This window comes from Macaca nemestrina, chromosome 13 (assembly GCF_043159975.1).
Source record: "Macaca nemestrina isolate mMacNem1 chromosome 13, mMacNem.hap1, whole genome shotgun sequence".
NCBI classification, from domain to species: Eukaryota; Metazoa; Chordata; class Mammalia; order Primates; family Cercopithecidae; genus Macaca; species Macaca nemestrina.
In genome coordinates, this window is record NC_092137.1 from 68,677,044 (window position 1) to 68,700,156 (window position 23,113).

The 23,113-nt window shown below is 43.4% G+C and overlaps 1 protein-coding gene across 2 annotated transcripts in view; it reads left to right on the top strand.

Annotated features, from left to right (window-relative positions):
- LOC105465183 (pleckstrin) overlaps nucleotides 1-19,229 on the top strand; it is a 37,466-nt gene extending 18,237 nt beyond the window's left edge. For both annotated transcript variants that reach the window (XM_071076834.1, XM_011713456.2), the window contains exons 2-9: nucleotides 337-492; nucleotides 731-912; nucleotides 3,506-3,597; nucleotides 7,529-7,713; nucleotides 9,412-9,516; nucleotides 14,577-14,660; nucleotides 15,517-15,586; nucleotides 17,143-19,229. In XM_071076834.1, the coding sequence (XP_070932935.1) occupies nucleotides 364-492; nucleotides 731-912; nucleotides 3,506-3,597; nucleotides 7,529-7,713; nucleotides 9,412-9,516; nucleotides 14,577-14,660; nucleotides 15,517-15,586; nucleotides 17,143-17,279 (984 nt within the window). In that variant the 5' untranslated portion in view covers nucleotides 337-363 and the 3' untranslated portion in view covers nucleotides 17,280-19,229. The remainder of the gene's footprint in view (nucleotides 1-336; nucleotides 493-730; nucleotides 913-3,505; nucleotides 3,598-7,528; nucleotides 7,714-9,411; nucleotides 9,517-14,576; nucleotides 14,661-15,516; nucleotides 15,587-17,142) is intronic.
- Nucleotides 19,230-23,113: the final 3,884 nt, after the last annotated feature.

Sequence of the window (23,113 nt, forward strand, 5' to 3'; positions counted from 1 at the left end):
CGGTCTGTGCAGTTTGGGAAGCCTCATCCATGAGGTGGCTAAGCTGAGCCCTGAAGGATGGGGAGAGGTTAGGCAAGGGGAGAAAGAGGAGATGGCAGAGTTGGGAAGGAGTATTCCAGAGAGCGGGGTCAGCTTGGGCAAAGAACTGGGAGTAGAAATGAGAATGGCTCCCCAAGAAGCCACTGATTTCAGAGGATTTGTGTTGAAGGAACAGAGATGACGTCACAAAACATTTTAAAAACCAACTGTAAGTAAATATAGAATCTTTCCTGTTAGGAAGAAAATACAGTTTGCAAAGAGCCCTGCCCATCTCAGCTATTTTGGTTGTCATTACAGGGGAGCGTGTTCAATACGTGGAAACCCATGTGGGTTGTACTGTTAGAAGATGGAATTGAATTCTATAAGAAGAAAAGTGACAACAGCCCCAAAGGAATGATCCCACTGAAAGGGAGCACTCTGACTAGCCCTTGTCAGGACTTTGGCAAAAGGATGGTGAGTTGACATCAAGAGCTGCCTGAACCCCTGGTCAGGCACTCACCTTTTGGTGCAAGCATCGCCTACAATGTGGGTGGTGCTCCTTGGGCTGGTCCCTCTCACCACCACCCACACCCCACCCTGGCATTTGGGTTTCTCTTGACCAGAACCGTTTTAGGCCAATGGCCTCTGCTTCATGAGGGGCCCCAAGCCCTTGAAATAAGTCATTCCTAATGGGACATGTTTTGATTTTCAGTTTGTGTTTAAGATCACTACGACCAAACAGCAGGACCACTTCTTCCAGGCAGCCTTCCTGGAGGAGAGAGACGCCTGGGTTCGGGATATCAAGAAGGCCATTAAATGCATTGAAGGAGGCCAGAAGTTTGCCAGGAAATCTACCAGGAGGTCCATTCGACTGCCAGAAACCATTGACTTAGGGTGATTTTCTGTGTTTACTTCTCTTTACCCGTTCCTTCTGATAGACACAAACATAGCAGATCCCGCTCCAAGGCTTGCTCTGGCTGCCTCTGATGTTGTATCCACTCTGCCAGGTCAATACTGGCACTTGGTGTACTAAAATGTTTACCTGGGTCTGAAGGAGTGATCCAAGGCCTACCAGCTGAGGAGAGGAAGCTAATGGAGTACAAATTCCCTCACACTGGGTATGAGAGAGAGAGAGAGAGAGAGAAACATAATCATTGCATTTATAAAGTAGCCATAAGAAGTTAGTCTTGAAATAAAGCTTTAGGATCTTCAGGTAGAAAGGAAAAGGCAGGGGCTATGCATCCAAGCAAGCAAGGTTTCAAGTTCAAGTTCACGCATTTACACACTCAGGAAAGGCCAACCAGGGTAAACAGCCATCCTGGTGGAAGCCATTTATGTCCTGACCTGGTTTAATGGCCTCTGATGTTGGCTGACTTGGAATTGCAGGTGATAGTTGTAGCCTAAAGGTGGTCAGAGGCCAACAGGAAGATCTAGCCCCTGACAGAGGTTGGGAATGGGATTTCTTCCTTCCTGGATATCTCACATCTTTGTCACATGAGCCCCTTTCTTTAGGAATCCTTTTCTTCTAGGTGGTTTTGCTTTTTTGTTGAGCATTCCCTGAAACAGGAGACCTGTCGGGAAGAATCCCATGCTGGCTGCTTAAAATGTCCAACAAGAATTTTGTTTCTATGGAGGGCGGGGTGGGGAGAGGCACTGAGAGGAGCCTAAAGACACCCCTTCTGCACTTCTGCATGACGAACACAAGACTTGGCATGGCACAGGAGTTTGACAGAGTTTGTGAACTGAGCTGAATAAGACTCAGCAGCCCCCCTCATCACAAAAGTTTTTTGGCAAAGAGCTCCAAGGAGGCACCCAGTATAGCTGCAGCTGCTGACGGGGGCCATCGAGTGACCACAGTCCTGGCCAGGGCTGTCAGAACTAAGTGGGAAAAATGCTGGGACTACAGGGAGCCACAGGCTACACGGAAGGGGCCTTCTGTTTTGTTGCTTAGAACTTCTCTCGTTAGGCTATCTTTGATGTATTACTTCAAGGACAAAAACGAGAACTTCTCACCGTTTTGCCTTATATCTCATCATTTTAAAGATAAGACATATGCTTAGTGGAAGCATTCGCTTTCTTAAAGGCAAATGTCTACCACAGATGGTCCCTTGAAGAGCATTAAAGAATTGGGATATGAGGTGAAGGGGTGGCCTGCCCCTCCACACCTGTGGGCGTTTCTTGTTAGGTGGAACGAGAGACTTGAGAAAAGAAATGAGACACGGAGACAAAGTATAGAGAAAGAAAAAGTGGGCCCAGGGGACCAGTGCTCAGCATACAGAGGACCCACGCTGGCACCGGTCTCTGAGTTCCCTCAGTATTTATTGATCATTATCTTTCCCATCTTAGAAAAAGGGAAGTGGCAGGATAATAGGATCATCGTAGGGAGAAGGTCAGCAGTAAGACATATGAATAAAGATCTCTGGACATGAATAAGTTTAAGGAAAAGTGCTGTGCCTTGATATGCATATGCAAACATCTCCACAAACCTTTTTAGTGCATAAAGAGCAGCATTGCGGCTAGCACATCCCACCTTCAGCCCTAAGGCGGTTTTCTCCTTTCTCAGTAAACAGAACATACAATTGGGTTTTACATCGAGATGTTCCATTGCCCAGGGATGGGCAGGAGACAGATGCTTTTCTCTATCTCAATTGCCAAGAGGCCTTCTTTCCTCTTATACTAGTCCTCCTCAGCACAAACCCTTCACGGGTGTCAGGCTGGGGGACGATCAGGTCTTTCCCTTCCCACAAAGCCATATTTCAGACTATCACATGGGGAGAAACCTTGGACGATATCGAGCTTTCCTAGGCAGAGGTCCCTGTGACCTTTGGCAGTGTACGTGTCCCTGGGTACCTGAGATTAAGAGAATGGTGATGACTTTTCACAAGCATACTGCCTTCAGGCACTTGTTTAACAAAGCACACCCTGCATAGCCCAAAATCCGTTAAACCTTGAGTCACCACAGCGCATGTCTCTTTCAAGGACAAGGTTGAGGGTAGGGTCACAGATTAACAGCATCTCAAATACAGAACAAAATGGAGTCTCTTATGTCTACTTCTTTCTGTATAGACACAGTAACAGTCTGATCTCTCTTTCTTTTCCCCACATGAGGATTGTGGGACATTAAAGATCTAGAATGTATAGAAAATGGACCCTGAGAACCTTTCATCTTTGACCTCTAAATTGGGGCAACTTTCCATCCCAGGCGCCAATAATTAAATCAACAAAGAGCTGAATGAATTTAAGAGAATTTAGGAGTCGTTAAGTACCTCCCAGCATTGCTAAACACCGTGCAGGCTACAGAGTCGTGCAGATATGAATGCTGCCCCTCCACTATTTATGATCTGATGGAGGGAGACTAAGCTCAGGGGATACCTGGGGATGGGGAGCTTGTGTTCACCTCCCAGACAGAACTTACCATTCTGAAATGTTCCCCACTCATCCAACTGGGTTTTCTTTTCTTTCTTTTTTTTTTTTAATCTCTGTGCAGTGCCTTATATTTGTCCATGAAAGACACTGAAAAAGGAATAAAAGAAATGAATCTAGAGAAGGACAAGAAGATTTTTAATCACTGCTTCACAGGTAAAAGCACTTGCGGGCCTGAAATAGGGCAACTGGGAAGGCGATATGGAGTCCTCCTTTGGCCTCGTCTGTGAGGTGGGGGTATGAGGTATGGGGGTTGGAAGGGGTCCCAGAATGCAGCCTGGTGAGCCTGAGAATGAAGCTCCTGCAGAGTGAAATAGAAAGTTGTTGTTCAAGCTAACGATTTTGTTCAAGCTTTATTTGTTCAAGTTAACATTTGTTCAAGCTAACGTTCCGATCAAAGGATTCTTTTCCTCAATAAATGGCATTATGTTGAGGCTTACTAAAAATAGACACAGAATTGGATAAGATGCAACCCTTACTACGATAAACAGGGATTAAAGCATACAATGTAAGTTGTAAATGACAATATTAGGGCTATCAGAGGCTGCACAGGGTCAGGTATTAGGTGCTATGAGTTTAGGTAGTATGGTGTAGTGGTTAAAAACATGTCCTTTAGAGCCAGACTACCTGGGTTCAAATCCTGGCTCTGCAACTTACTAGTTACAAAACCTTGGCTCAATGACTTAGCCTCTCTGTGCTTCACTTTCTCTGTCTATTTAGTGGGGATAATCACAGTGCACCTACCTCACAGGCTTGCCATTATGTGTGTAGAGCAGTTCCTGGCACACACTCAGTGCTATATGGTGCAAGCTCAAGCGGTTATTGTGTTTTAAGGGGTCACATGTCTGTACAACCAATTCCAGGGGTTCAGAAAAAGAGAAAGAACTCAGGGGTTGATGGGATGAATAGGATGTGGCACCCAAATTTGACCCTGAAAAATGGGTAGAATTTCATTAAATACTTTTGAAAGGATTTTTGATGAGGTGGCAGGGCAGAGGATGGGCAGAGGATGGTGAGGACAAAGTTATGAGACAGACATGTGCGGAATATGCATCTAGAAAAAGAAACTGACCAGCCTAGTAGGGCTGATGGTTCATCAGGGGGAGCAAAATGGGATGTATAATTTGGTACTGAGTTTGTCAGATACCAGGCCTGGCTTTCTTATGGTGACAAGAGAGATCAAAGGAAGAAAACTCTGAGCTGATACAGCAAATGTGGAATCTAAGAGGATGTGCCGTCAACAGATAATCCATGAAATTGGTCCAGGTCAGGATTGGCAAGGCTAAGGAGAAAAGGCTATGATCAGTCCTCCGGGGGAATGAGCCTCAGAGTTAAGGCAGCAGCCCACGAGCATCAGACAAGGCAGGGCTGAGATTTGGGATCAAGACACCAAGCTGTGGGTGGTGGTATGAGAAAGTGACAAGAGCAAGGCAAGGTCCTAACTCTAGCAGGACCGAGGTCACTGCAACCACTTTGGGCAAAGGGAACAGGAGGGGATCTCAGTGTCACCTCGGGCATACAATCCAGGTCAGATTGATTTCCTGTGTAATGTGTTACTGAGTCCCAGAGTATTGGGTGGTTTCTGCTGCTGCTGCTTCTTCTTCTGCTTCTTCTTCTTCTTCTTCTTCTTCTTCTTCTTCTTCTTCTTCTTCTTCTTCTTCTTCTTCTTCTTCTTCTCCTTCTCCTTCTCCTTCTCCTTCTCCTTCTCCTTCTTCTTCTTCTTCTTCTTCTTCTTCTTCTTCTTCTTCTTCTTCTTCTTCTTCTTCTTCTTCTTCTTCTTCCTCCTTCCTTCCTTCCTTCCTCTTCCTCTTCTTTTTCTTTCTTCTTCTTCCTCTTCCTCTTCTTTTTTTTTTGAGGTGGAGTTTCACTTTTGTTGTTCAGGCTGGTGTGCAGTGGCGCAATCTTGGCTCACTGCAACCTCTGCTGCCCAAGTTCAAGCGTGATTCTCGTGCCTCAGCCTCCTGAATAGTGGGATTACAGATGTGCACCACATCTGTAATTTTTGTGGCTAATTTTTGTATTTTTAGTAGAGATGGGGTTTCACCATGTTGGCCAGACTGGTCTCAAACTCGCAACCTCAGGTGATCTGCCCTCCTTGGCCTCTGAAAGTGGCCTGTAATTCCTAAGATTCCAGGTGGGCTAGTACCTCTTAAATCCCTCTTGTTGAAGATCAGGGTGGATTCTGGACATTTCTATGGGTGGAGCCTTCATGGGGGAGTCAGGTGGCCTCGGCTGGGAGATGAAGGCTGCAGCAGAGCCTGGGACCCAGCAGTGCTGACACGTGATGGGAGACCTTAAATGTCCGACGACTGGGAGACTAGACCAAACTTATCTTTCAGGCTTCAGCATGCCTCACCGAGTGGGCATGGATGCAAGGGTTGGAACACTTAAAAGTGACAGCCCAGGGTAGTTGTGACTTTGGTCTAACTTGATCACTCAAATTCCTTGAGCCTTAGTTTTCTCATCCTTAAAATGAGGACTGCACTTACTGCCCTGCCTCTTTACAGGCTGCTATGAAGATAGAAAGAAGATAGAAAGAAGAAATGCAGTGTCACTTAGTTTATCCTTGTACAGAAAGAAAAGCGAGCAAAAGCCTTTCATATATGAAATTCACGGAAGGCTCGCTATCCAACTGCTGTCACTCCTGTTCTGAGGGCGGCATCCCTACTGCTTTTGCCTGGATGACAGGACAGGCAGGCTGTCATGCTGACTCCCTTGTTGGCTACATTTGTAAGGAACACACTGCTTTTTATTTTTTAGTTTTTAAATTGACACATAATGGTACATGTTTATGGGGCACAATTATGTTCTGATACACATATACATTGTGCAATGATCAAATCATGGTAATTAGTGTATCCATCACCTCAAATATTTATCGTTTTTTTGTTGTAAGAACAAACATGCTGTTTTTAATAGAAAGCTTCATTGTAACCTGCTAATAATCCAAAGTATGGGTCAATTTCATTTTCTTCTCTTTGCAATCATCTCTTGAGGCAGAAGGTTGCTTAAATGATTTCTCAAGGTCCCTGCTAGACTCTGCAAAGGCATGACAATCAGTGCAGGTGATGTCATCAAATTTTAATTTAGGACATATAGCCATCACATTATTTCCTATTTAAAAACTTGCAATGATTTCCCATTAGTCAAATTTCTTACTGTGCCATCAAAGCTCTCCCCACCCACCCTTCACCTCCCTCCTCCTCTTGTTTCCTTTTGCCTTCTTTCCACCAACTCCTCCCCAGCCCCGTGGGGCTGCTTTGTGCCTGAGTGCATCTGTTCACACTGCTGCCCCCTCAGCCTGTGTTGGTCCCTCTGCATCTTGCCTCACATGCTTGGCAAACGCCTACTCATGTTTTAAGCCTCTGCCCAGTGTCACTTCCTGTATGAATCTTTTCCTGATGGTGCATGCACAACCCTCTTCTCTCACCTCCTCCACCTCTTTCACACCTTCAGATTAGACCCAGTAGTCTCGCAACTGACTTATAGCAGAGTACTTGTTACAAGACTTATTTATTACACCCATCATGCCCTTTTACAGTCCTTGAGGGAATTTCTCCAACATCCAGTAGAGTACCTAGCATCTAGTAGGTACTCAGTAAATGTTTGTCCATTAATGGGATAAGTGAGTGGGTTAGTAAAACCCATTTCCTTGATGCATGTGTTGCTTTTTTTTTTTGACAAAGACTTTTTTATTTTTTTATTTTTAAAGTTATTATATTTTGAGATGGAGTCTTGTTATGTTGCCTGGGCTGGTCTTGAACTCCTGGGCTCAAGTGATCCTCCTGCCTCAACTTCCAGAGTAGCTGGGACAACAGGTGTGCCACCATACCTGGTCGTGTGTTTCTTCTTAAGCAGCATGTAGATGTTCTTAAAAACCCTTTACAAAGTTTTGTTTGCTTGTTTGTTTGTTTGTTTGTTTCTAGTGGGTATCTATCCCACTGATTTTGTTTTCTCTTTCTTGAAATAACAGGGGAGACAAGACAAGTCAGACCTGTGGGTGCGCTGGAGTCAGTTCAGGGGTGATTGTCAGGGGCTTGTTCTTCCGTAAGGAAGAGTTAACCTTCCCTGTGCTTGTCCCATGTAGGTAACTGCGTCATTGATTGGCTAGTATCCAACCAGTCTGTTAGGAATCGCCAGGAAGGCCTCATGATCGCTTCATCACTGCTCAATGAGGGGTATCTGCAGCCTGCTGGAGACATGTCCAAGAGTGCAGTGGATGGAACTGCTGAAAACCCTTTCCTGGACAACCCTGATGCCTTCTACTACTTTGTAAGAAAAGCTCCCCATCTCTTCTTCCTGTTAAGGGAGGCTGCCCTGAGCAGATTCTAGATTGATTTCAGGTCGTAGACGTCTACAGAGCGCTGTTAGGCAGCGGGTAGGGACGTCAGCCAGGAAGAACAAGGAAATACCTGAAGTTTCCAGGCCCATTTAGAGCTTCTGTTATACCAGCATTTCCCAACTCAACAGCTGCCCTCTCCACAACACTCGCCCTGTCCAAGTGAATTTGTTATTATAAAAGGATACTACTGTTTACTTGAAAAAAAAATTTTTGATGGATATTTTAAAGTTTATTATTTCCTATCTATTTATTTATTTATTTTAGACATAGTCTCACCCAGGCTGGAGTGCAGTGGTGTCATCTCGGCTCACTGCAACCTCCGCCTCCCGGGTTCCAGCGATTCTCCTGTCTCAGCTTCCGGAGTAGCTAGGATTACAGGCATGCACCATCACACCCAGCTAATTTTCCTATTTTTAGTAAAGACAGGGTTTCACCATGTTGGCCAGGCTGGTCTCGAACTCCTGACCTCAAGTGATCCACCCGCCTCTGCCTCCCAGCTATCTATTCTTATTCTAAGCAGTAATTCATTTATAAAACTGTCTTAGACCCTAGTCCATGGCAAGCATTCTCTAAGACAAGAAGATACAGCCATATAGACAAGCGTGCTGGGGGGACAGGCAAAAATCCCACCCTCCTGCAACTTCCTTTCCAGAGGGGAAGCTATAAATCACAGGTTTGATGTGTTAGGTGCATTGTTCCAAATGTACATTAAAACATGTGACTCTTAATTCAAAATGTGTCCATAGATGTCACTTCCTGCAGTCATCTTGTGTACCTCCCACAGTATGCTTACCCAGGATTGGGAAACACTGTATTATACAATGTCAACCTATTCTTAGGCCACCTGAGAAATTCAGCAATGGTGGATTTCTTGGGGGATTTTGGCAGTTTTGTTTCTATTTTGGATCAGAGCACAGAAGTTAGGAAGTTGCCTAAGAGAACCATCCTTCTTATAAACATGAAGTGAACACCCTAGAGAGTTTCATTTCACTTTAGGGGAAGTTCCACAGTCTGTTTCTGTTTTTTTTTCTTCGGTCCTTTGATCTGGCCATTTACAGCCATTTCAATGCAGGATTCTAAAAATACCCATCACAGTGGCTCCTCTTCCTCGGTCTGATTCATCATCCACTTTTGCTGAGCGAGTCCCAATTCCCTCATAACCTCAGGGGAAGAGGCTGGACACGTGCTTTCACTTTTCTCCAAGAGGGGCCTCAGTGGCTAATGTTGAGCTGGTGATAGTATTGTGAATGAGAAATTAGCCTGTCCTGCTTTCAAGGATGTGACTGTGATATCCCAAGAGAAGGAAGGCTTTGAAGGCAGACATGTGCCTGGTTAGGAAGATGGAGCTAAAGTTAGTATACAGCTTGGGAAACGCTCCAGAATAAAAGGATATTGACAAAATCACACCTGAGTGGAGGCAAGAAAGGAACAACCCCTGAAACAAGTAAAAGGAGGAGGAGAAACTCGCTTATCAAGGACCTTTGAAGTTCAGATTGGGATGTACACAGGAATGGAGGAAAATGAGGAGGCTGCCCTTATGGCTGGAGGGGAGGGGGGAAATGGAGATGGCACAAGTCGCAATGTGCCAAAGACTGGCGACGTCAGCTTGCTGTTTGATTTCCCAACAGCCAGACAGTGGGTTCTTCTGTGAAGAGAATTCCAGTGATGATGACGTGATTCTGAAAGAAGAATTCAGAGGGGTCATTATCAAGCAGGGATGTTTACTGAAGCAGGTGAGTGGCCACCACTGCTCCCGTCTAGCCTTCTCCCTTTACAAGGTCCTTTTTGTTTCTAAGTTACCCAGTGACTTTTGGTTTGTTTGGTTAATAGTCAAGCAGAAAATGAAACTCATGGAGTGAAAGACGGATGAGTAGCTCTGTAGATATGAAAGTGGCTTTAGGTGAGGAAGATTGAGTTTGACAGGGCAGAAGATGTCCCTGCAAGTAGGAAAATGCCTCTTTTATCCATATCATAGTGAAAAAAAGATGTTTCAAGAAAAATATGGCCGGAGGAGATAAATTGTCTAAGAGAAGGCATCCAAAAGACAAAGCTGTCCCATGGCAAAAGTACTTCCATTTTACCTGTCCCTCCTCCCTTCAAAACAACCAGGAAAACAGGAACAGGCCACGCCCAGAAGAGGAACAGAGTACACCACTGAGAGCAGAGAAGAGTCATTCCAGTCTGTGGGCAGGGCACGGCAAGACCGAAACCTGGGCGTGCAGAGGCCAGTTCACAGGAACAGCAGGCAAAAGTCAAATGCAGATTGAGGGAATGCACAGAGTCCTGGGGGGATGTCCAGGTGTCCAAAGGTACAGGCCACCATCAGTCTTGGAGGCAAGGGCTGGGGAGTGCTGAGGAGCCCCAGTCGGTTACCAGGTGCCAGAGCCTATGATGCCAAGAGGTAAGAGATAGACAGGGGCCGAGATGACTGAGGAAGCCAGGGCCAGCACCTGGTGGAGGAAGTCGCAGGAAGACATGAGAATATTCAGGGGGAAGCTAGTTGATACTAGTACAAGGCATCTTAGAGGCCAAGGCTGCTTTGCAGGACCAAGGTCTTGCCTTCCTGGCTGCACTGTGAGCTGCCTTAAAAGCGCTGCTCAGTATATAATGGAGAGAATCGGTTACCATCAGGAGATTTCCACGTACTGTCTATAGGCTCCATGGGACTCGGGGATTTGATTTACTTCATGTTAGGACCCTGAATGTCCATCTTAGTGATTAATGGAATGGGCAAGGAGGGAAGAACCAGAGAAGAGCCCATATTTACATTTATAAAGAGGGACTCTGGGCTGGGCTAGCTGAAAGGAGGTGTAGGTATGGATTTTGAGTTTCACTGGGGAAGTGGGACATTCGAATGGAAAAATTACCTTCACATCAGGTTTTAAGAGAACAGTATCCTAAGAAATATATGGCAAGGATTTATAAAGAATTCATGGACTATTGTAATATTTTTGATGACAGGGTGACCAGCGGGCTAGATTAAAGGAAAGGCGTGGGGCAGGGCCAGCCTTACACCGGGAAGGCTCGGGCAGTTGCCCATGGACAGTTTGCCTGCTGTTGCTTTCTCGTTGGTTCTGACAAACATTCCTATGTTCCTGGTTCTTTGATTGCAGGTGCTGGAATGTGGCTATTAAGCAAGAACAGTAACTTGGGAGAAAGCAAGAACAGTAACTTGGGAGGGAATTTCCTTATTTTGTTGATTTCTTCCATCATTCTATATTGTTATCAGCTATTTCTTGAATTAGTTGATTGGACAAGCCCTAATCTAGAATGGGGCTCTTGGAAAGCCAAGGAAGAAGGTTAATAAAGAGTAGATAAAGTTGGACTGGAGCCATGTCTCAGTGAAGCAGCCCAGTAGGAGACCTGGGATGGTCAAAACTTGTGTGTAGGTAATGGTGGCTCGAGGTATTTTGAAGACAATAGGGACAAGGATTGAACTTACGTGTTTTCCTTTGCCTTCCTTTGCCTGGCCTTTGATAGGTACAATTTTGCCTTAGCTAGCTTAGTTGGTGCACATTTGAATATCCCAGGGAACTGTTAAAACTGCATGCCAGGCCAATTAAATCAGAGCCTCTGGATTTTTACAGCTCCCAGTTGATTCTGATGTGCAGCCAAGGCTGAGAACCACTGAGCCAGCCTTTTTCTTAAAAGCGAATTTATTCTATTATCAGTATACAAGTTAAATAGTCTTTCTTAGAAGCTTCCTTTTTATGTGAAGAAAACAGATATCTATGTGCATTCAGGAATTTTGTTCTTTTCCAATATTCTTTCCTCTGAATTTTTTTTTTTTTTTCAGGGAATGGGGAGCAAAAACCTTTTCAATTTGAATTGACACTTCCCCTTGATGTTTCTAATCTCTTAGCTCAGTGGTTAGTAACCATGGTTTACATCAAAATCACCCAAGGGAATTCTCAGAATTTTAAAACTTTGTTTTAAAATCCAAAAGTAAGCCTCCCTGGTGTTTGCTGCTGGGAGTTAGCCAGGATTAATCTTATAGAAGCCTTGTTATAATGAAAAAGGACACCTGTGCTCCACACCTCACAGATAGGAAGTAGCTGTGGCCTACTGGAGGCCATCACCCCTGCCCCATTATTTCCACTTTTCTCATCCCAGGATAAATAATCTTACTTGGCAACAAGTTTGAGGACGAATGATCTTAGATTACATTCAATATAATCCCTTTTTATGTAATTGCTTCTGCTATAACAATGAATAAAGTTGTTTAATTCTCAACCACATTTAGATTCCTTGAGGGAGAGGAACAATGTGTTATATATGCTTCTCTTGTATCTGCTGCAGAGTTCAGCATCCTTCTTGATTTATCATAGGCAATGAACACGTGGGGAGCTAGTTAAGTCAAATATAAGTAGATGACTTTGACAGTTCAGTGGCAACTCTTGGAAACCCGAGGCATACAAGCATTTCTTAATATTCCTTAGAAAATACTCATTAAGTGAAAGATGACCAGAAATGTACCACTAACATCCAACTCTTCAGTGTGTCACATTGTGATGTCAGTGAGGGCTTAAAGGGAATATGGTGGTTGGGCAACATTGGCTGATTTCACATCCTCTTGTTGCCTTCCTCTTCCATTGACTCATAATAAGTTGGTGATTGTCCAGCAATTGCGCAATACAGCATGATATGTGTGTCTGTCAGTGAAGAGGAAACGGTATGGGGTGGCAACTTTTGTGTCGTTATTCTGAAGGGCAACATTACTTAAGGCAAAGAGCAGCAATGTATACTTTTGGAAGTCGATGCTTTGCAAAAGCCATTTTGGACATGATATAGCAGGTAGGAATATTTTCTGTCCTTGCATATGACTCTGCAGGGGTTCCAGCTCCATCCTTCAGGAAGCAGAAAGTTCTTTGGAAATGAGTTCCTTCACCAAATGTTTCGCTAAAAAACTTAGGCCCATTTCTGAAAGCTTCCTTGAAGCTCCTCTGGATTTATAAAGGAGGCACTGTTTGCTAAAACCACACACGTTTTACTGCTTTCAGCACAAGTACAATGAAAAATGTTGGAAAATTTGTATACATGCTTGCCAATATGTGGTGGTTTAAAAATTACAAACAAGGCCGGGTGCGGCGGCTCACGCCTGTAATCCCAGCACTTTGGGAGGCCGTAGGCGGGTGGATCATGAGGTCAGGAGATCGAGATCATCCTGGCTAACACAGTGAAACCCCGTCTCTGCTAAAAATACAAAAAATTAGCCGGGCGTGGTGGCGGGCGCCTGTAGTCCCAGCTACTCAGGAGGCTGAGACAGGAGAATGGCATGAACCTGGGAGGCGGAGCTTGCAGTGAGCCGAGATCACACCACTGCACTCCAGCCTGGGCGATGAGCAAGACTCCATCTCAAAAAAAAAAAAAAAAAAATTACAAATAATATTCCTTGTATTGGCAAGATAGAAACCATGTATCTTTTAATATAATATTATTTTTGGCTTCTGGAGTTAAGTTATTTGAATTTTCTGTGGGAAATCATAGAGTCAGGTTTACCGTGACAGTTTAAAATCTGCTATGCACTAATGGAAATAACTTGGCAACTCATGGCAAGTACAAACAGATATGAAGCAGCTGCTGTATGCCAGGCACTGTGGCCCTGGGGAGCAAAGATAAGCAAGACACAAATTCCGCCCTTAAAACTCAGTCTAGACAATGTCAGTGTTTAATTCTATTGGGAAAGGACAAGTCGTCACCTTCTTTCTTCTTCTTTCTTCCTTCCTCTTTCCTTCCTCCTACCTTCCTCCCCCTTTTCTCCTCCTCCTCCTCCTCCTTCTTCTTTCTCCTCCTTCTCCTCTTCCTCCTCTTCTTCTTCCTTCTTTGTCATGTCTGTTATAGGAACATGCATTTCCACTCCTACTGCAACTACCTAAGATTTAGTTCCTAATAATTTTACGGCTGGATCGTTGTGATCCTTCCCTAATGAATTCTTTCTTTCTTATTATCTTTTTCCTGGCTTTCCTTTAATCTACCAGCTGATCCATCCTGTGCTTTGTCACCATATTAATCTTCTTAAATATAATTGTCATTCTTTCACTTCCTACTCAAAAGCCATCAACAACAAACCCTGCATTTTATTTCCACTGAATCCCTGTCCACTTTTCCCACCTTGCCTCTGTTGCTCTTCACAAACCCTACATTCTAGCCAGACTGGTCTTATTCAGCAATACCTGAGTATGTCTTTTGCATTCCCACCTCTGCTCTTGTGTTGTCAATTGTCCTCCTACCCACCTTTTCTTGCCCATCTAAATCCTGCATCCCACATGGATAAGTGCAGATCTTTATGAGGCTTTCTTTGATATCCAAAACCCACAATCACACATTTCTTACTTAATGCCTTTGGGATCCATTATCTATACCAATTATTTGATTTGGGCATTTGCTACTTTATATTTCAACATAAGTCATAAACTCTTTAAAGATTTTTTAAATCTTAAAACTTTTTTAAATCTTAAAAAATCATAAACTCATCTTAAGCCTCTTTATTCCCCCTACATTACCTAACATAGTACATTGTACTCAATACTGCCTTATATCATACTAAAGCTGGAAGACAATAATTAGAAATAATTCAATCCACCTCTTTGATCTAATAACATCCAAATTATTAATTGGCTGTAGCACTATCTCCCTGACAAAGACCTAGGCTGGGGTATTGTTATCCTGGAGTTAGTATTTCATTTTCTCTTTCTTTTCTCAATTCAGCAAATAATTATCCTGTAGGTATTGTATGTGCAGAGTGATGCTGGGAATTCACCATCCTTTCTTTTGATGTTGATCCTGGATACAGGGGCATAGGAGGAAAAACTGGAAAGTGAGGAAGTTCATCCTGAGAGAAGACCCTGCCTACCTGCACTACTACGACCCTGCTGGGGTAAGATCCTGTGGTTCCTACATCCATTCAAGTAAATAAATCCACTTCATTTATAATCGGGGCTTCCTATTCCCCCTCTACTCTGTTGATATCCCCTTTTTCTCTTTACTGGCCCACTTTTTTTTTCTCCCATTCTCCTCTACCTTTTTCTATCTACTTTCAATGCAAAGATCTGAGATCTTGGGCCTCTGAGGTCAGTATAAGCTTAGGGATGGAACAAAATATCACTATATTGTAATTTATTTGGTCAACTCAACATATTGTTTCCCCAGTCTGATATTTTCAGGGGAATGAAATCAGTCCATGGTTTAATATGCATAAAGGTGATAATTCCTCATCCAGATCAACTTGGAAGAGGGTATGAAATCCAGCAATTTGGGTTGTTGATTGTTGAAGAGGGCTTTTTCCACCGTAAAATGAACCACTTTGAAAGCATGAAGACAACTCTGGGTAGGGTGCTCAGCCTCTGCTTGTAGCACTGGGCTATTTGACTTCCCCTTGATGGTTATATTGCTGCATCAGGTGCATGGGACCAAAGAGCTCTGGAAACATGTAGCTCTTTTTTGGTGGGATACAGTGACCTGAGCGTCACCACCTCTCCTGTCACTTTTCTCTAGATTGAAGTCCAGATTGACTTGCATTTTCTCATCCAGCCTCCTAGGCCCACTGAAGCAGGGTGTGGAGGATCTGGGAGGACCCTAGATTTGAAAGCAGTTTTCTTTAATCTCCTTCTGCTCTTACTTATTTTGGGGACCCTGATGTATACCAGAGTGAGTCTGGCTTTTTCACCAAGAGGATGAGGTCTGTCTGTATGCTGTATTTTGGAAACATAGCAAACAACTCCTTTCTTCTTTAGGCAGAAGATCCCCTGGGAGCAATTCACTTGAGAGGCTGTGTGGTGACTTCAGTGGAGAGCAACTCGAATGGTAAGATGAATTTCTGTGTGAGAGAGGTGTGTCCGCTCAGACTCCCCTCCCACACCTGGACATCCTGGGCCAACATTAATCAATCAATTAATTAATCAGGATAAGCAGGAATGGGCCAGGCATGGTGGCTCACACCTTTAATCCTAGCACTTTGGGAGGCTGAGGAGGGCAGATCACTTGTAGTCAGGAGTTCGAGACCAGCCTGGCTAACCTGGTGAAACCCTGTCTCTACTAAAAATACAAAAATTAGCTGGGTGTCGTGGCACATGCCTGTGAATCGTTTGAACTTGGCAGGTTGCAGTGAGCTGAGATTGTGCTACTGCAATCCAGCCTGGGTGACAGAGCAGTACTCTGTCCACCTCCCCCACTGCCAGAAAAAAAAAAAAAAAGAAAAAAAAAAAAAGAAAAGAAAAGAAAAAAAAATAGCAGGAATGAATTTCCTGTCTGAAAACCTTGGAGAAACCAAGAGTTATTTTTTGTCTCCAAACTGCTGTCCAGGCTGTCCAGGCCTTGGGGAGTTGGATGGCTTTGTGGATGCCTCAAGCAAGTCCATAAGCAATGCTGGGAAAACTCCATCACTTCACAATGGCTTAGAAGAAGAGCAATGAAGGGGTTGTACTAGAGGACCCCAGACCACAAGGCTATGATTTGGTGCATGGAATAACCACGTGGGTGTAGTTTGACTTCTCAGGTGCTGAGGACAAATGGTATATCTGGGGAGATGTGGTTTTGACATCCCATACCCTGGTTTTGTCCTGACATTTTGGTTTGTAGTATGATAAAGGCTGACAAGAAAACATCATAATTGCAAATGCCTAGAGTTTAACTGTGCCTGAATTTGCTCACCTCCACTCCCACCACCTAGAATTATACTTTGGTTTTGGGGCAGAGAGCATGCTGGTTCTTTATTTGATTTGTGATGTTTTAAGCCTTGTCACAGTATTGACCAGGTTATTGCCTTTTAGTCTTCAGCAGAACTCTGACTTAGCCCTTGATGCAAAACAGTTCAGGTTATACTTGTGGTACTATTGGTAGGTCTGGCTTTGTGTATGTATGTAAACATATATATATACACACACACACATATTATAAATATAAATATATAAATGTATATTATAAATATAAATCTATATTAACAGAAAGACAGGTAGATAGATAGATATCAGGAGCAACCCTTGATTTATATTATGAGCAGAGGGAAGGTACCCATTAGGAACTATTAGAGGTTACTCATTAAACACTGTTGCTATACTAAGGTGAGAAATTTAGTTTGCCTGTAAACTATGAAAGAAAATGTTTCTCCTTAAGTGTTTTACCTGTTTCTTAAAAATACATATACACACACAATCATACTGTGTATCTACTGTATCAATACTATACATATAACTGTGCAATGAATTATTCTATAATCATACCTTGTTTGTATGTTTGAAAGCCACATAGTCAATTTCCTTAGAACACGAAGAAAACAGAGATTTCGTGGCTTGCAGAGAAGGGTGGACCAAGTGGTCTTTCTGATGCCCGTGTGTGCTACCATTCTCCTTCTCTTTCCCCAGGCAGGAAGAGTGAGGAAGAGAACCTTTTTGAGATCATCACAGCAGATGAAGTGCACTATTTCTTGCAAGCGGCCAGCCCCAAAGAGCGCACAGAGTGGATCAAAGCCATCCAGGTGGCCTCCCGAACTGGGAAGTAAAGACACTCCTGCATTCCTCCTCCCCTCCTGCGGGAAGCCCACGGACAAACTCAGTCCAGGACCTGTCCACCTCCGTGACAAATCAACGGGAAAGAGCCCAGGGGTGGGAAGTTTTCATGTGCAGGGGGGCTGAATGTAACTCATCACGTGGCGCACAAGCTTCCCCTGCATCCTATTGCTCACTGCAGCCGCTCCGCCCCTCTCCATGACCCCCAAGCAGATAGAACAAGCTGTGCAGCCTCAGTAGGCTGCTTGCCCTCTCCAGGCCTCAGGGCCTCTTCTGGAAAATGAAGAAATTCAACTAGGAGATTCCTGAGGTTCCCCCAGCTTAAAAAAAAAAAAAAAAAAAAGTCTCCCCTGTGATTCTAACACTCACAGAAGTGAAAGCGTATCTAGTTGATCTGCTGGTGTCCTTCCTTGGCTAAGTCTTGGCCTTCGGTTATCTTGAAATGCACCAGAACCGGAGCCAAGGCTTCCCTCTGAAACTGTTGCTGATCTGTAGTACCAGGAAGAAACCTCTTTTGTTCTCTTCTACTTGCTCTTGGCCTCAAGATCGTGTAACAAAACGAAGGAGAGCTCTCTTCTTTCTTCCTCATCCTACTCAAAAACTTCCCGAGAGCAGTGGTGGCTTTGAGGGTTTTGGCTTCTATTACTTTTCACAGCCTGGAAAGTTGTGTCTTCTGGGAAAGAGACCCGGGGAGGCCAGGAGTAGCTGAGGGTCTTTTCTGTGCCCTGAAGCCGCCCAGAGGAGGCCTATTCCACCCTGGGTTGAGGCTGATCTGAGAGGGTCTCCCTTTGTTCCTTTCTGGAGCATTTCTCTAACGTTTATTACAATTAGGAGGGGGACCCCACATCTGTGAGATTCTGTTTCAGTTGAGGTTTACAGAAAAAAAAAAGTGGTCAGATGGGTTCCCCCCATGGGTGAGAGCCCTGGGCAACTGCCTGGTGAGTGTGTCTTCCGGCAGCTGCAGGAAGTGGAGGGGCTGAACTACCAGCCAGCTCGCTGGATGATGGGTTAATTCAACAACTGCACTGAAAGGACTCAGAGCCACGCAGAACCTCTGAGAGGGACTGTTAGCATTGCGCAGCATCTTCAGTTCTCCAGTTAATGATATTCTGTTTGTGCCTCAGCTTTAAGCACAAGTAGCAGCAGCTCCTGCTTGAGTTCTGAGGGCATCGTGGCCCTATGATTAACCAGAGTGATCTAACCTAGACTAAAATTGGGAACTTGTGTGCAATTTTTGACCTGACCACTAACTAGTGTGATTCTTCTCCAAGACTGAGAAAGGCAGCACCCATTGAAGCAGATATGTGTGTGAAAGTATATTTTTCTTTTTTTTTTTTTTTGAGACGGAGTCTCTCTCTGTAGCCCAGGCTGGAGTGCAGTGGCCGGATCTCGGCTCACTGCAAGCTCTGCCTCCCGGGTTTACGCCATTCTCCTGCCTCAGCCTCCTGAGTAGCTGGGACTACAGGCGCCCGCCACCTCGCCCGGCTAGTTTTTTTTTTGTATTTTTTAGTAGAGATGGGGTTTCACGGTGTTAGCCAGGATGGTCTCGATCTCCTGACCTCGTGATCCGCCCGTCTCGGCCTCCCAAAGTGCTGGGATTACAGGCTTGAGCCACCGCACCTGGCCGAAAGTATATTTTTCAATTCCAGATTTTTAATTTTAAGGCCCCAGGAAAGAAAGGAGAGTAGAACCTTTTTCCTCATTTTATCAACTCTTCTCTTGCCCTCCCTCAATTCCCCTGTAACATTCCTGAGGCTGTTCCTACTCCTAGATGGTTTTATCAATAGCCTAGAGGTAAAGAACTTTTTCTCTGATTCTTTAATAAATTGTCTTTATAGAATGTGCACAAGTTTTTCTACACTCAGTGTTAAAGTATTTATTAATGGGAAGTCAACTTAATGTTTTGAAATAAATATATGACTCTGTTTAATGCATTTTTGGTGTGATGACTCTGTTTTCCCTTCTATTGATAACTCTCCCCTCTGGCCGGGCATGGTGGCTCATGCCTGTAATCCCAACATTTGAGGGGCCAAGGCGGGTGGATCACTTGAGATCAGGAGTTCGAGATCAGCCTGGCCAACATGGTGAAACCCCATCTCTACTAAAAAAACCAAACAAACAAATGACTCTCCTTTCTTACAACTCAGTTTTATTTACTAAGGGTAACACTATCTTTTATTTTTCATCATCACAATAGCTTTATGATTCTTTTTTATTATTATACTTTAAGTTCTGGGGTACATGTGCACAACATGCAGGTTTGTTACATAGGTATACATGTGCCTTGTTGATTTGCTGCACCCATCAACTCATCATTTACATTAGGTATTTCTCCTAATGCTATCCCTCCCCCAGTTCTCCACCCCCAAACAGACCCCAGTGTGTGATGTTCCCCTCCCTATGTCCATGTGTTCTCATTGTTCAGTTCCCACTTATGAGTGAGAACATGTGGTGTTTGTTTTTCTCTTTTTGTATTAGTTTGCTGAGAATGATGGTTTGCAACTTCATCCATGTCCCTGCAAAGGACATGAACTCATCCTTTTTTATGACTACATGGTATTCCATGGTGTATATGCGCCACATTTTCTTTATCCAGTCTATCATTGATGGGCATTTGGGTTGGTTCCAAGACTTTGCTCTTGTGAAGATTGCTGCAATAAACCTACGTGTGCATGTGTCTTTATAGTAGAATTATTTATAATCTTTGGCTATATACCCAGTAATAAGATTGCTGTGTCAAATGGCATTTCTAGTTCTAGATCCGTGAGGAGTCGCCACAGTCTTCCACAATGGTTGAACTAATTTACACTCCCACCAACAGTGTAAAAGTGTTCCTATTTCTCCACATCCTCTCCAGCCTCTGGTGTTTCCTGACTTTTTAATGATCAACCTTCTAACTGGGGTAAGATGGTATCACATTGTGGTTTTGATTTGCTTTTCTCTAATGACCAGTGATGATGAGGATTTTTTCGTAAGTTTGTTGACTGCATAAATGTCTTCTTTTGAGAAGTGTCTCTTCATATCCTTTGCCCATTTTGTGATGGGATTGTTGGTTTTTTTCTTGTACATTTAAGTTCTTTGTAGATTTTGGATATTAGCCCTTTGTCAGATCCATAGATTGCAAAGATTTTCTCCCAATCTGTAGGTTGCCTGTTCACTCTGATGTTAGTTTCTTTTGCTGTGCAGAAGCTCCTTAGTTTAATTAGATCCCATTTGTCTGTTTTGACTTTTGTTGCCATTGCTTTTGGTGTTTTAGTCATGAAGTCTTAGCCCATGCTTATGTCCTGAATGGTATTGCCTAGGTTTTCTTCTAGGGATTTTATGGTTTTATGTCTTGCATTTAAGCCTTTAATCCATCTTGAGTTAATTTTTGTATAAGGTGTAAGGAAGGGATCCAGTTTCAGCTTTCTGCGTATGGCTAGTCAGTTTTCCCAGCACCATTTATAAAATAGGGAATCCTTTTCCCATTGCTTGTTTTTGTCAGGTTTGTCAAAGAGCAGATGGTTGTAGATGTGTGGCATTATTTCTGAGGCCTTTGTTCTGTTCCATTGGTCTATATATCTGCTTTAGTAACAGTACCATGCTGTTTTGGTTACTGTAGCCTCGTAGTGTAGTTTGAAGTCAGGTAGCATGATGCCTCCAGCTTTGTTCTTTTTGCTTAGGATTGTCTTGGCTATGCAGGCCATTTTCTGGTTCCATATGAAATTTAAAGTAGTTATCCATCAAGCTGCTCTTGACTTTCTTCACATAATTAGAAAAACCTACTTTAAATTTCAATGAAACCAAAAAAGAGCCTGTATAGCCAAGACAATCCTAAGCAAAAAGAACAAAGCTGGAGGCATCAGGCTGCCTGACTTCAAGCTATACTACAAGGCTACAGTAACCAAAACAGCATGGTACTGGCACTAAAGCAGATATACAGACCAATGGAACAGAACACAGGCCTCAAAAATAACACCACACATCTACAACCATCTGATCTTTGACAAACTTGATTAAAACAGTGAATGGGGGAAAGGATTCCCTATTTAATAAGTGGTGTTGGGAAAACTGACTAACCATATGCAGAAAGCTGAAACTGGATCCCTTCCTTACACCTTATACAAAAATTAACTCAAGATGGATTAAAGGCTTAAATGTAAGACATAAAACCATAAAAACCCTGGAAGAAAACCTAGGCAATATCATTCAGGACATAGGCATGGGCAAAGACTTCAAGACTAAAACATCAAAAGCAATGGCAACAAAAGCCAAAATAGATAAATGGGATCTAGTTAAACTAAAGAACTTCTACACAGCAAAAGAAACTATCATCAGAGTGAACAGGAAACCTACAGAATGGGAGAAAATTTCTGCAATCTATCCATCGTGACACAGGGCTAATATCCAGAATCTACAAAGAAACAAATTTGGAATAAAAAACCAACAACTTTATCAAAAGTGGGTGAAAGATATGAAGAGACACTTTTCAAAAGAAGACATTTATGTGGCCAACAAACCTATGAAAAAAGGCTCATCCTCACTGGTCATTAGAAAAATGCAAACCAAAACCACAATGTGATACCATCTCACCCCAGTTAGAATGTTGATCACTAAAAAGTCAGGAAACAACAGAGGCTGGAGAGGATGTGGAGAAAGAGGAATGCTTTTACACTGTTGGTGGGAGTGTAAATTAGTTCAACCTTTGTGGAAGACAGTGTGGCGATTCCTCAACGATCTAGAACTAGAAATGCTATTTGACACAGCAATCTTATTACTGTGTATATACCCAAAGGATTATAAATAATTAGACACATGCTAATGTATGTTTATAAAGACACATGCTAATGTATGTTTATGGCAGCACTGTTCACCATAGCAAAGACTTGGAACCAACTCAAATCCCCGTCAATGATAGACTGGATAAAGAAAATGTGGCACATATGCATCATGGAATACTATGCAACCTTTAAAAAAGGATGAGTTCATGTCCTTTGCAGGGACATAGATGAAGCTGGAAACCATCATTCTCAGCAAACACAGGAACAGAAAACCAAACACCACATGTTCTCACTCATAAATGGGAGTTGAACAATGAGGACACATGGACACAGGGAGGGGAACATCACACAACAGAGCCTGTTGAGGAGTTGGGGGCTAGGGAGGGGACAGCATTAGGAGAAATACCTAATGTAGATGACGGGTTGTTGGGTGTAGCAAACCACCGTGGCACTTGTATCACTTGTATACCTATGTAGCAAACCTGCACATTCTGCACATGTATCCCAGAACTTCAAGTATAAGAAAAAAACAGAAAATACATTACTGATTTAAGGAGAGATATTAAGCTTCTCTTGTAGATACACACAGAAATATACACACATACAGTGGCTAAAATTCTACCCACAGAGAATGGTTTCCAAAAGCAGAAAGAGGAACTTCCTTGGGTTAAAATAGCAACAGTGAGCCAGGCGAGGTGGTATACGCTTGTCAGCTTACTTGAGAGACTGAGATAGGAGGATCCCTTGAGACCAGAAGTTCAAGGCTATAGTACGCAATCATCATGCCTATGAATAGTCACTGCACTCCAGCCTGTGGACCATAGTGAGACCTCATCTCTAAAAAACAAGCAGACAAACAAAACCCCAGTCTCTTCATGTTTGTTTGTATCAAGCTAAGCAGAGCGTCATCATCATTTCTTTTGGATGTTGTGTGAAGCCTGATATAGACAGTCCTCATCAGCCTTAGGGTAAAAAGAAAATCACTAAAGTAATTACTTAATATTTTGGATTTCATTGTGTGTTCTGCTTTAAATAAGGAATTTCGGAACTGCGAGGTGTATTGGGAG